Source organism: Mus musculus, chromosome X (assembly GCF_000001635.26).
Source record: "Mus musculus strain C57BL/6J chromosome X, GRCm38.p6 C57BL/6J".
Classification (NCBI taxonomy): domain Eukaryota; kingdom Metazoa; phylum Chordata; class Mammalia; order Rodentia; family Muridae; genus Mus; species Mus musculus.
This window is the reverse complement of record NC_000086.7, coordinates 152243550-152256752: the sequence shown is the minus strand read 5'-3', so window position 1 is coordinate 152256752 and position 13203 is coordinate 152243550. Positions and strand designations below refer to the sequence as shown.

Below are 13203 nucleotides of genomic sequence, written 5' to 3'. Positions count from 1 at the left end.
AAAAGAATGTTCCTAATTTCCTCTTAAGCTTATTTTGCCAGTGTTACTTTTCTGTTCGTTTCATGGTACTTTAAAAAAAACACCCCTATCCAGATACATTTGCAGGTACATTTCGACAATCCCAGCATCTGGAAGGCTAATGTAGGAGAATCACAAGTTTGATGTCAGGCTGAACTACCTAACAAGTTTAAGGCTGGCCTAGGTTACACAGTGAAACAGTAACTCAATAACAAAACAAACAACAAGAAGTAGTCATTCTATTTTACAGCTATTAAAAATGAGAAATATGGTTCTTTCACTACATGGACCCTGGAGTTCAAACTCAGGTCTCTAAGACCCACTGAGAGAAGCCCCCCACAAAAGACCAAACAGTATTCTACTTGTATGAACAAGCAAGGAAGGCAAATATAGAACCAGAAAATTAAACAGTCACCTAGTCCTATAGGATAGAATGGAGAATGACTGTGAATAAGGGGTTTTTCTGGGGTGGCAAAAATGTTTTAAAACTGAATTACAGTGACAACAGCAAACATCTCTAAGGACATCTAGGTTATACACTTAAAATGGATGAATTTTACACAATACAGGTCATACTGCAATAAAGTTGTTTTTAAAAAATACAATAGTAGTTATAGACCAGCACTGTCAAGAGAAATATACCAAGTATATTTCTAAGCACAAAGGTACTTGGAAAAAGTTTCTTTCCTTGCCTGGTACTGCTAGAGCACAGATACTGAACACAGGCCCTTGTGAATGCTAGACAAATGTTCTGCTGAGCTACAGGCATTGAACTCTTGACTCAGCTTCTCAAACAGTTCATGTTATAAGGCACATAACATCATGCCTGGCTATTTTAAAATTCTTTAGTAGCCACATTAAAAAAATATATATAAATAAACAAGTTTGAAAAAAACATAAAATAATTTTAGTGTATTTTACTTAACAAAGCCAGAATATTGTTGTCTCGGTATTTAGGTAGTAAACAAAAGTATTCATGAGATACTCTATACTTTACATTAGTACTAAATCTTGAATTACAACATCCATTTTATACTCTCAGTACATTTGATATGGGACTAGACACATCTGAAATGCTTGGTGGCCACATGTGACTAATGGGTATTAAGCTAGAAATACATACAAGAAATTATAAATTCACAGTTTTACTGATATATCAAACTTGACATAAAAAAAAAATCACCACGGAAATATAACATATGTTTAGGATAGTTGGAATAGGGAATGATCAATTTTCCATTTTTGGGAAAGGAGATATGCTTTTTAAAAATAAATGACCTTTCCCAAAGGAAGGGAAGTGTGTATGTTGGGGTTGGGTGACACACATGACATGGTACAAAGACTTAAACAAAGCTTTAATGTAGTGCTCACCAGTTCCATCTGTGATGTCACAAATAATATGATTTTATCCTTTTTAATTTCTGAATAGCATTCCAGTGTGTATATTATATATTACATTTTCTTTAATTTAGACATCTTAGGCAGGTTTTCTTTTCTTGGCTGTTTTGTAAATAGTGTTACAATAAACATGGGAGTGCAGATATCTTTTCAAAATGCCAATTTTGTTTCCTTTGGTTATAGAACCTGTAGTAGAATTGCTACATCATGGGCTGGAGAGATGGCTCAGCAGTTAACACAGACTGCTCTTCCAGAGGTCCCGAGTTCAATTCCCAGCAACCACATGGTGGCTCACAACCATCTGTAATGGGATCTGATGTCCTCTTCTGGTGTGTCTGAAGATAGCAACAGTGTACTAACATACAATAAATAAATCTTAAAAAAAATAATTAAAAAAAAGGATTGCTACATCATATGGTAGTTTTATTTTCAAAGGTTTGAAGAACTTCCCTGTGTTTACTACACTATTTGGGGCTTCCCACATCATTGCTAGTGTTTATGATCATTTTGCTATACTGGAGACTGAACCCAGGGCTTTGTGCATGTTAGGCAAGTACTCTACCACCTGCTTTCATCCCTTGTCTGTCTGTCTCTTTTTCTTTTTTTAATTTACCAAAACTTTTTTTAAAAAAAATTTATTAGATTACCAAAACTTTATTGTACAAAATTTACAAAAAAAAAAAAAAAAAAAAAATCACCACACAAAATTGTAGCCTGCCAAGTTAAAACAAAAATCACAGGTGATTTGGATTAGACTATATACTGCTAATCCAAAGAGCCCAGAGATACTAAAGAGGACAGGCTGGGGAGATGGCTCAGCGGATAAGAGAATTTGCTACTCTTGAAGAGTTTGGTTCTCAACACTCACATAGTGGCTCATAACCACCTATAACTTCTATTCTAGGAGATTTAACACCCTTATTCTCTGGCCTCCATGGGCACAGAACACACGTGGTGCATATACAGAAACATAGGCACACACATACACACAAAAATATATATAATTAAAAAGAAAAGCAAAAAGACTTTCTTTTTTGGTTTTTCGAGACAGGGTTTCTCTGTGTAGCCCTGGCTGTCCTGGAACTCATTCTGTAGACCAGGCTGGCCTCGAGCTCAGAAATCCACCTGCCTCTGCCTCTCGAGTGCTGGGATTAAAGGCGTGCGCAACCAGTGCCTGGCAAAAAGACTTTCTAAACCTGTCCTCTCTCCATTCCCTTTTTTACTAGCTAGAACCTAGAGATGATAACAAGCTATCCCTAAGGTAGCCTAAAGTATCCCTCAAACCCATGGAAAGAACTCACTATCACATTGCATATCTAACCAACCACGATGATCACAGACCTCAAAACAGTCCCATCAAGGCAGAAGAGGAATAAGAGAAAGCAGGGATAAACCACAAGTGAAGACTACAATTGCTAGCATAAAAGTCATCAGTACATCATTCCTATACCTTCCTATGGTTTCTGGGCACTCACCGGCACACCATGGGACATGAGCGTGTTAGGATTCATGAGGGTGACGAGTTGGTGAAGGAGATCAGGCTGGCTATCAAAAAGCTCAGGTGTCAGCTTCTTCATCACTTCTTCCAAGTGTTCCGCTGCAAGCGATGGGACTCCATACCAGGTTTTTGGCTCACCCCTGTTCACGTTAGAGGACACAGAATGGTCATGTGCATAGTTATGTAGGGAGATCACCCTGACTACCTCCCCAGCTTGCCATAGCCCCACTCACCAGTGGAGGTAGTTAATAGAGTAACTCCAGTGATCTTCAATATGCCAGCAAAAGGCTGAGAAGACCATTCCCACATACAGCCACGGTACCTTCATGCCAGATATATCTGCATTGATGTGGCACAGTACAGACTGCTCCAATACAGGCATCACATTCAGGTTCCAACCACTTGTAGCATACTCCTGTCAGGTCAAGTGTTTGTACAGAAGGATGAGGATTATGCTAAGGAACTGAGTTTCTGCCCCAGGACTGAGGATTGAACTCTGGGCTCACAAATGCTAGGCAAATGTTCGTTCTATCACTGTAACCTGAGTTCCTTCTACTTTGAGACACAGTCTCACTAAGTTACCCTAGCAGGCCTTGAGCTTATGATCCTCTTGCCTCAACCTCCTGAGTAGCTGGGGAATCATAGGTGAAAACTACCAAGCCCAGCATTTTTTTTTTTACATTTTCTTGTGTGTGTGTGTGTGTATGTGTGTGTAGTATATTTTCAGTGTATGTTTGTGTGGGTACACAAGTGTGAATATACATGTGGAGGCCAGAGGTCAACATCAGGTATCTTCCTCTATCATTCTCTATGTTATTGAGAATGTTATTGAGAGAGGGCCTATCACTGACCCCCAAAGTTCAGCAGTTGCCAAAACTGGCTCTGCCTGCCTTCCCTCAGCTAGTGGTTAAAGAGGCAAGCTATTACTACACCTGGCTTTTATTTGGTTTCTAGGGATCCAAATTTGGACCCTCGTGCTTACAGAACAGCCACTTTACCAATTAAGCCATCTCTTTAGCCTCATTTTTTTTTTGGTTTAAGACAAAACCTCATTCTGTAGATCAGGCCAACATCAATGTCACAGTAAGCCACCTGAGCCTCTTGAAGGCTGAGATTACAGATGTTGAATGATCACACTCAACAAGAACTTAGTTATTTGCTTTCGTACAGGGACTCTTAATATGGGCATCATACCAAACAACGTTTGAGTCTTCTCTGCTCCCCCCCACCCCAATGCACACACAGGAATTTTCAATTCAATTCACTTTAATTTCATAAAGATTATGTATATGTATCTACCATAAGGCCTGCTCTGCAAACTGGTTTTCAACAAGTCCTAGGAACTTGAAGTAGTACATACCAGTTAATGTTAGCAATTGGGAGGTTGAGACAGGAAGTTCACAAATTTGAGGCTAGTCTGGTCTACACTGAAATAGCTTTTGTCAAAAAATAATGAAACTGTATGCAGCAATACATGCCTTTAATCCCAGCATTCAGGAAGCAAACACAGACTGTGAATTCAAACTCAGTCTGGTCTACATAGTGGGTTCTAGGCTAGCCAAGGATATAAAGTGAAGCCCCATCTCACCAAAACAATTTAGCAAATAAACAAAGGATAGTCTTTCTAATAAATAATGCTACATAAATTGATGTAGCTATATGCAAAAGAATAAAAATAGATCCATACTCAGTAATAAAAGTAAACTATAAACAGATGAAAACTTAAGTGTAAGTCTTTTTTCTTTCTTTTTCTTTTTTTGATTTATTTATTTATTAATATGTAAGTACACTGTAGCTGACTTCAGACACTCCAGAAAAGGGCGTCAGATCTCGTTACGGATGGTTGTGCGCCACCATGTGGTTTAACTATTGACCTTTGGAAGAGCAGTCAGTGCTCTTACCTGCTGAGCCATCTCACCAGCCCTTAAGTGTAAGTCTTAAAACTACAGCTAGGCAGTGATGGCATACACCTTTAATTCCAGCACTCAGGAGGAAGAAGCAGACAGATCTCTGAATTTAAGGTCAGCCTGGTCTACATAGTGAGTTTCAGGAAAAGAGAGAGAGAGAGAGAGAGAGAGAGAGAGAGAGAGAGGAGAGAGGAGAAAGGAGAGAGAGAGAATGAAAAAGATCTAACTATGAATTTATGAGATAAATTGAACATTTATCTTATTATCTCAGGACACTGAAATGGGCAACAATTTCTTATACAAAACTTGAAAACCACAAGAAACAACAAAACAAGATAAATGCTATTGTAACAAACTAAAAAGCTCTGCATAGCAAAGGAAACAAAATAGCAAGCTAGTTATACGTGCTTGGCATCCCAGCACTCAGAAGGCTGAGGAAAAAGAAAGACTGCCATACAAGTTTAACAGGAGCCCAGGCCAGGGCTACATAGCAAGACCTGGTTTCAAAGGAGAAAAAAATCATGAAGCCAAAACTCAAAAAGAGTAACACACACACACACACACACACACACACTAGCAAAAAGACAATATACTGAATAAGTATTTGCAAACTATTTGCCTAACAAGACATTAACAACCACAGTTTAAAAATGTAAAAAAAAAAAAAAAAAAAAAAAAAACCACCTCAAAAAAATTCAACAACAACAACAACAACAAAAAAAAAAAACAGATAAAATCAGATTTAAAATATAGTAGATAAACAGTTACCAACAATTGAAAGATTCAATAATAGTTAAAATGATGACATATAAACAGCAAGCAAGTATATGAAAAATGTTCAATATAATTAATCCTTAAAGAAACACTATCAGCCGGCTTCAGTAAGGATGACTTTTATTGCTGGGCATGGTGGCGCACACCTTTATTTCTAACACTTGGGAGGCAAAGGCAGCAAAGGCAGCCAGGTCCCTGAGTTTGTGGCTAGCCTGGTTTCAGGGTAAATTCCAGAACAGCCAAGACTACACAGAGAAAAACCTTGTCTCAAAACAAAAACAAAAACTTTAATCAAAAAACAAAAACAGTTTTATGTGATGATTTTTACTTATAAGTTTTGTACATTAAAGTTTTGGTAAATTAAAAAAAAAAAAAAGAAAAAGAGACAGACAGACAAGGGATGAAAGCAGGTGGTAGAGTACTTGCCTAGCATGCACAAAGCCCTGGGTTCAGTCTCCAGTATAGCAAAATGATCATAAACACTAGCAATGATGTGGGAAGCCCCAAATAGTGTAGTAAACACAGGGAAGTTCTTCAAACCTTTGAAAATAAAACTACCATATGATGTAGCAATTCTACTACAGGTTCTATAACCAAAGGAAACAAAATTGGCATTTTGAAAAGATATCTGCACTCCCATGTTTACTGTAACACTATTTACAAAACAGCCAAGAAAAAGAAAACCTGCCTAAGATGTCTAAATTAAAGAAAATGTCATATATAATATACACACTGGAATGCTATTCAGCCATTAAAAAGGATAAAATCATATTATTTGTGACATCACAGATGGAACTGGTGACCACTACATTAAGTGAAATAACCCAGGCACAGGAAGGGCCAGTGCCATGTGATCTCAGCCCAATGTGGAATATAAAAAAGTTGATTTCTTTGATATTTAAAGTAAAAAGTTGGTTCTTAGAAGCAGGAGAGCACAAGGGGAGAGAGATTCATGAAAAGATTGATTAATGAATACTAAGTTAAAGCTAGACAGAAGCAGGACATCCTTATCTATTATTGCACAGAGGGACGACTAGATAAAATTATGTACTATATACTTTAAAAAGCTTTATGAAAAGATTTTGAATGTTTTCACAATAAAAAATGTTTCAGAATATGCACTGGCTCACACAATGTAGTTATGTTTTAGAAACATCACATGGTATCCTATAAATACAAGTAATTTATTTCTTGAGATTAATTTTTAGTTTTAACTAAGTGTGTGCATGTGTTCTACCTAAGTACACATACAGGCCAGAAAAATATGTTGTTGGATCCCCTGGAGCTAGAGTTACAGCCAGTAGTGAGCTGCCCAATGTGGGTGCTTGGATCAAATTTGGGTCTTCTGCAAAAGCAGCCATCTTTCCAGCCCCATTATGTAGAATTTCAATATTTTTATACATCAATTTTTCAAAAGTTCAAATTAAAACCTAACAAGCCAGAAACAAAAACAAAATAAGCAAAAATCTGAACCCAAATGCATTTTTTGCATTCAGTTAAGCCTGGACTCTCAATTCTCCCTGTACATGCCAATCCTCCTTACAGAACACATATGAAAAGACCCAGCACTCCTTAGGGCACTTTACCTACTTCTCACATCATTCTTACAACAAATTTGCAGGCTGTGTGGTGGTGGCACATGCCTTTAACCCAAGCACTTGGGAGGCAGAGGCAAGAGGTCTCTGAGTTCGAGGGCAGACTAATCTATAAAGTGAGTTCAAGGACAGCCAGAGCTACACCGCCCCCCCCAAACCCTGTTTGTCTTGAAAAACAAAACCAAAAACCAAAATAAAACAACTAGAAAAAAGAATAAAGGTAGGAATATCACCATATTACACATAAGGAAACAGGTTCAGAGGGTCAGTTAATATCCTTGGGAGGCCTGTTCTTTTTCTGAAGAGGAGTGGATATGGGGGAGAGAAAACACGAGGTGAGGAGGCTGGAAGGAGGTGAAACAGTGGTTGGGATGTAATGTATGAGAGAAGAATTTTTTTTTTTCAAGACAGGGTTTCTCTGTATAGCCCTGGCTGTCCTGGAACTCACTTTGTAGACCAGGCTGGCCTCGAACTCAGAAATCCGCCTGCCTCTGCCTCCCGAGTGCTGGGATTAATGGCGTGTGCCACCACACCTGGCAAGAAGAATTTTTAAAACAGCATCTCATCCATGCACATTCCAGATACTACCTAGGCTGTGTTCTTTACTCTATAGCAGTTCATCTACACTTCAAAGTAACTACCTGAGGCAGGCATCAAAAGGGATTTTGATGTCTTTCAGATACTAAATAACTTGCCCAAGCTCATGTAACATGACATATAACCATGAGAATCACCCACTCACCTCCTCCTCTGGGGTTAGGTGCCGCTTACTGTCACTGACAGGGAAACCGCTGCCAAATTCTTTGGAATGGATGTCAGCCCCATACTCCACAGTTACGTCTTCCTCGATGCTATTCACCAGCCGCCAAAACTCCTTCTCTACAAGTTCTGTGGGTACCATCTGGGGGAACAGGATAGTAAATGACATCTTATCCTGTCAACATTAATTTAGGGAGGTACAGTACCAGTGCCTATGAACCTAGTCTCAGCACTACCCCAGCCCTGCATCACCTACATGCACAGGCATGTTGAAGTAGTCAGCTTTAAAGGAGTCAGCCATCTCTCCAAAGCTCTGCAGAGTATATTCCCGGGTAGCTTGCTCAAAGCCAAAGGCTTCAGGGGGCCGCTTACACTCCTGTAACCCAAACGAGAACAAATCATAAAAATAGAGGCAAAGAGCAAATCATCTCAAGTGGAACTGAAACATGAGACAGAAGGAGGGAGGGAGGGAGGGAGGGAGAATTGCTCTCACTCAGCCTTCCAGGATCCTAGGGAAAGCCTTGCTTTGCAGCTCTATCTTTTCCTTCCTCCCACATGAGCTAGCTCATCACATGTATTCATGCCACAGGCATTTCTCTCATACTTCTGCTCACTGTTAGGGTTTGAAGTGTCCTTCCCAAAAAGTTCACCTATTAAAGACTTTGTCCCAAGATGGTAGTGCTATTTTGGAATGTTCTATAGTGTTCTGGAGGTGGGGCCTAGTTGTAGAAAGTAGGTTGTACGTTGAGTTCCTTGGAGGCAGTATCTTTGCCCAGCCGTACACTGTCTTTGTCTTTCTGATTTCTACCTATAATAATGTGAGTGGAGCCATAAGCACCTCCCCATCATAATGGGCTGAAACCTCTACAACTGTGAGCCAAGATCTTTTTTCCTTTAAATTGTTTCTCTCAGGGGCTGCAGAGATAGCTCAGTTCAGAGCACTTGTTGCTCTTGCAGAAGAGCCAGGTTCAGTTCCCAACACCCACATAGTGCTCACAACCACCTGTAGCCCTAGATGTTAGGTACCTGGCCCTCCTCACTGCTGCTATTGTGGCTCCTCCTTACTACACTACACCTACCTGCTCTAGGCAAATTTTCTCCTGAATACCTCTGTTCCTACAAAATCCTGTTTCCCTACCTGGAAAATGAACCAAATCTAAATACCATAATAAGAGGAAAGCAAGTAATCATTATATTCATTTGATAAAATTTCCTATCTTCAATTCATTTAATACAGAAGTATGAAGTTAGAAGTCTTTATAAAGATTTTCTTTATTTTATATATGATGAGGACACTGTAACTCTCTTCTGATACATCAGAAGAGGGCATCAGATCTCATTACAGATGCTTGGGAGCCACCATGTGGTTTCTAGGAATAGAACTCAGAACCTCTGGAAGAGCAGTCAGTGCTCTTAAACGATGAGCCATCTCTCCAGCCCTAGAGGTTTTTATAAACTATAGAACAAGATTTTTTTTTAAAGCGTCTTAAAGATAATTATATGTAAGACAGAAAAAAGAAAATATTTGGGAGTCAAAAGAGCATTTAAAAGGTTTTTATTTCTAGCCAGGACTGATGGTGCAGGCCTACAGTTCCAGTTACTTTGAAGGCTGAGGGGGGCTCCAAACGTAAAACCTACCTGGGCCACAAAGTGAATTTGAAACAATAATAAAAACCACAGCCTGGAGATCCAGCTCAGTGGTAGAGAACACTTCTTTAGCATGCTCAAATCCCTAAGTTTAATAAACAGAAAGATGCTCTATCTATAGCTAGTTAATCCTATCATTTAAAGCTCATTCTTACTCACTACCTTTAATTATCCTGGCCATGGTGGCTCATACTCATAATCCTCTGGCAGGCTGAGGAAGAAGGACTGAATTTTGAGGCTAGCCGGTGCTACAGAATAAGACCCTATCACAACTAAACAAACCAAACCAACTAACCAACCAACAAACCCACCTTTTCTATCTGTTCAACTACAACTCAGGGTTTCTTTTCTTTTCTTTTTTTTTTTGTTTTTTTTTTTTGTTTTTTGTTTTTTGTTTTGTTTTTTCGAGACAGGGTTTCTCTGTATAGCCCTGGCTGTCCTAGAACTCACTTTGTAGACCAGGCTCAACTCAGGGTTTCTAACATCAATTTTAATATCTGCTTACATGTCAGCACACATAGTTCACCATCACACACAGTCCATCTAAATGTAATACCCCATAGATAGTCTGGGAGCTCCCAGAGGATAGGAGCATAAATTACATCCTCTTTTTCTCACAAAGCTCTGCAGAACTTGAGGTCCCAAAACACAGTAATACTATAGCTGAGGCAGAAGGCTCCCCTTAAGACTATACAAAGGCAGGCAAAGATATCCCATGTGAACTGGGACTGGGAAGGCCTTACCGCCATGACACACTTTGGACACCTCCAGACACCTTTCGGGATTTCAGGCAAAGGAGGCAGCAGGCAAAAGATGTGGTAATTGTCATCACAGCCATCACACAGTAAGAGTTTGTCATCTTCATCTCCTCGGGAACACATTCGGCATACGTATGACTCAATCTGCCAGAGAAAAGCAAAGGGTTATGAATATAGACCCTTCCCAGTCTTCAAACACCAGGCCCCTCCAGACAATATCCCGTTCCAGAGAGCTCTGTTAGAAGCCAGAGGTGTTTGCTGGGTTGTTCATGGCCCTAAATAGGCTAGTCTTTCAAGGCCTGGAGTTCAGTTGAATGCATGTACCACTTCCCCAGATAAATACAGATATGAGAAGTCTTTATTAGTCTTCAGTCTTCTCAGTTTTATTCATTCAATAAATAGTGTTCTATGGCAGAGATGAGGAAAATCTAGTATCTGCCTTCAAGAGGCACACAGTACTCTATTCATAACAACTGAAAACAGCCATAGCAGCCCATAAGAAATACTTTGGGTATCCAGCAAAGGAAGCAGCACTCGTGTTACTTGGAGATGAGGGAGGACTGCAAGGAAGTACTCCATTCTGAAGGGGACACTTGGAATAACAGAAACTTGAAAGCATGCTGGTATTTGGCAATTGGAGCAGAGCACAAAGACCAATTCTTTGAGGCAGAAAAAAAACCATATGTACAAGGAATGTAAGACTATGAAAGACATACTGGTACATCAGAAAAAAAAAAAAAAGAATATACCTACAAGTAATTCAGAACAGCAATAGCTGAAAAGTGAGGTAGGCAGTGGTGGACAATGAGGTTAGAGGTCAGCCGGGACTGGATCATGTACAATAATGAAGATAATGAAGATCTTAGCCTTTATCCTGAAGCACTGGACAATAGGATTTTCCTCCTAGCACTTTATGTGAACAGTAGCTATTTACTCTGTTTTGGTTTTTGTTCCAAATTAGCTGACCTTGTCTTCCCCAATTAAGTGTTGCCTGTAGGCAGGGCCCTCTAGATCCACTTTACTACTTAATGCAGCCTAGTCCAGTGCCATGCTGGAGAAATGCTCACTGAAGGGATGAGAAGCAGAGCTCTAGGAAGTCAGGGCTGGGTCCTTACAAACTGGGCATTGCTGTGGTTCCTTCGAAGCCTCATGGTCATCTTGGTGCAGGGCTCAGGGCTATGACTCAGTTCCTCCTTGCCTTCTAGGAAGGTCTTGGGTGAGGTTGATTCCATCTTGACATCCCCACCTAATTCCTCCTTTACCACCACAGTGGGGGGACACTCAGGCCCTTCTTTATCTGTAGGAGAAAAAAGTGGTTCTAAATTTCAATCTGAAACATTTACAGTCCTGCCTCCTGCCTTCTGCCTCTGTATGAAGCCACCTCTAGTATCTTAGACATCACCTTTTTTCCGCAGAGTCTTATCTTTGGCCATTAGGCCCAGCCCCATCATCTTGGGGCCTGCTCCATATATCTGTAATTTCTTCAGTTCTGGATTCTTTTCAATGTCTTCCTCTGTGGGTTCCGGCTACAAAGAAAGTAGGAAAAAAATGAGTCAAGATTACTATTTGGAGCAGACTACCCAATCCTAAAAGAAAAGCTCAGAATATGAATAAATAAATATATATATGTTCATGCCAAGAACTCAAGCCCACCAAGATGACTCAGCAGGCTAAGTCATCAAGCCTGACAACCTGAGCTGAGTCCCTGGGACCCAGGTGGTAGAAGGGAAGAATCAACTCTAGTAAATTGTTCTCTAGTACCTGCTTATCAAAGCAAAACCACAGATATACACACTCACACAATAAATCTAATAATGACAATAAAAAAATTAGGGGTTCCTAAGGTTCCTTCTCTAGGTGAGGAGCTTTGAGTAGCTGACAGTTGCCAGGGCAAGGAGTGGCCACTGGTAGGTTCCTCATGCCCTGGTGGATGACCACACACCCATGTATGATGAGCAACACAAACTAAACTCAGTACATTAAAAAACTTTACTTAACTAAAAAATATTTTAAAAAGACATGAAGTTGGGAGATATAATTAGAGGATCCAGGAGGAAGTAAGGGGTGGTGGTGGTGAAGGGTGTATATGATCAAGATACACTTTAAACAAACATGAAATTTTCAAATAAATAACTATAAAAATTTCAGGAGTGGGGCTGGAGAGATGGCTCAGCGGTTAAAAGCACTGACTGCCTTCGGAAGGTCCTGAGTTCAATTCCCAGCAACCACATGGTGGCTCACCATCTGTAACGAGATCTGATGCCCTCTTCTGGTGTATCTAAAGGCAGCTACAGTGTACTTATGTATAATAATAAATAAATCTTAAGAGAGATGGCTGAATTGTTAAAGAGTACCCACAAGCAGCTCACAATTACCTATAACTCCAGCTCCAAAGAATCAGACTCTTTCTGGCCTCTCTGGGTAATTTACTCACATGCTCATACTTCTCCACAAAAACACATGGCATACACAGAATTAAAAACTATACGTCTAGGGGCTGGAGAGATGACTCAGTGGTTAAGGGCACTGTGAGCTGTTCTTCCAGGACCCAGGTTCAATTCCCAGCATCCACATGGCATCTCACAATCAACAGTAACTCCAGTTCCAGGAAATCCAACACCCTGTTCTGGCATCCATGGGCACCAGGCACACACATGTACATAAACATACATGAAAGTAAACACCCATATACATAAAATTTTGTAAAACTCTAAAAATAAAGAAGGGTGGTTTTTTTGTTGTTTTGTTGTTTTTTTTGAGACAGGGTTTCTCTGTATATCCCTGGCTGTCCTGGAACTCACTCTGTAGACCAGGCTGGCCTCAAACTCAGAAATCCGCCTGCCTCTGCC

The 13203-nt window shown here is 40.0% G+C and overlaps 1 protein-coding gene across 10 annotated transcripts in view; it reads right to left on the bottom strand.

Annotated features, from left to right (window-relative positions):
* Positions 1–13203, bottom strand: part of Kdm5c (lysine (K)-specific demethylase 5C) — a 45905-nt gene that overhangs the window by 22350 nt on the left and 10352 nt on the right. For all 10 annotated transcript variants that reach the window (XR_003953003.1, XM_017318442.2, XM_006528770.4 and 7 more), the window contains 7 exons: positions 11757–11880; positions 11470–11651; positions 10340–10498; positions 8206–8325; positions 7933–8091; positions 3148–3329; positions 2892–3054 (listed from right to left, as the gene is read on the bottom strand). Coding sequence is in view for 9 of the 10 variants with exons in the window: in XM_017318442.2 (XP_017173931.1) it covers positions 2892–3054; positions 3148–3329; positions 7933–8091; positions 8206–8325; positions 10340–10498; positions 11470–11651; positions 11757–11880 (1089 nt within the window). In the remaining variant the exon portion in view is untranslated. The remainder of the gene's footprint in view (positions 1–2891; positions 3055–3147; positions 3330–7932; positions 8092–8205; positions 8326–10339; positions 10499–11469; positions 11652–11756; positions 11881–13203) is intronic.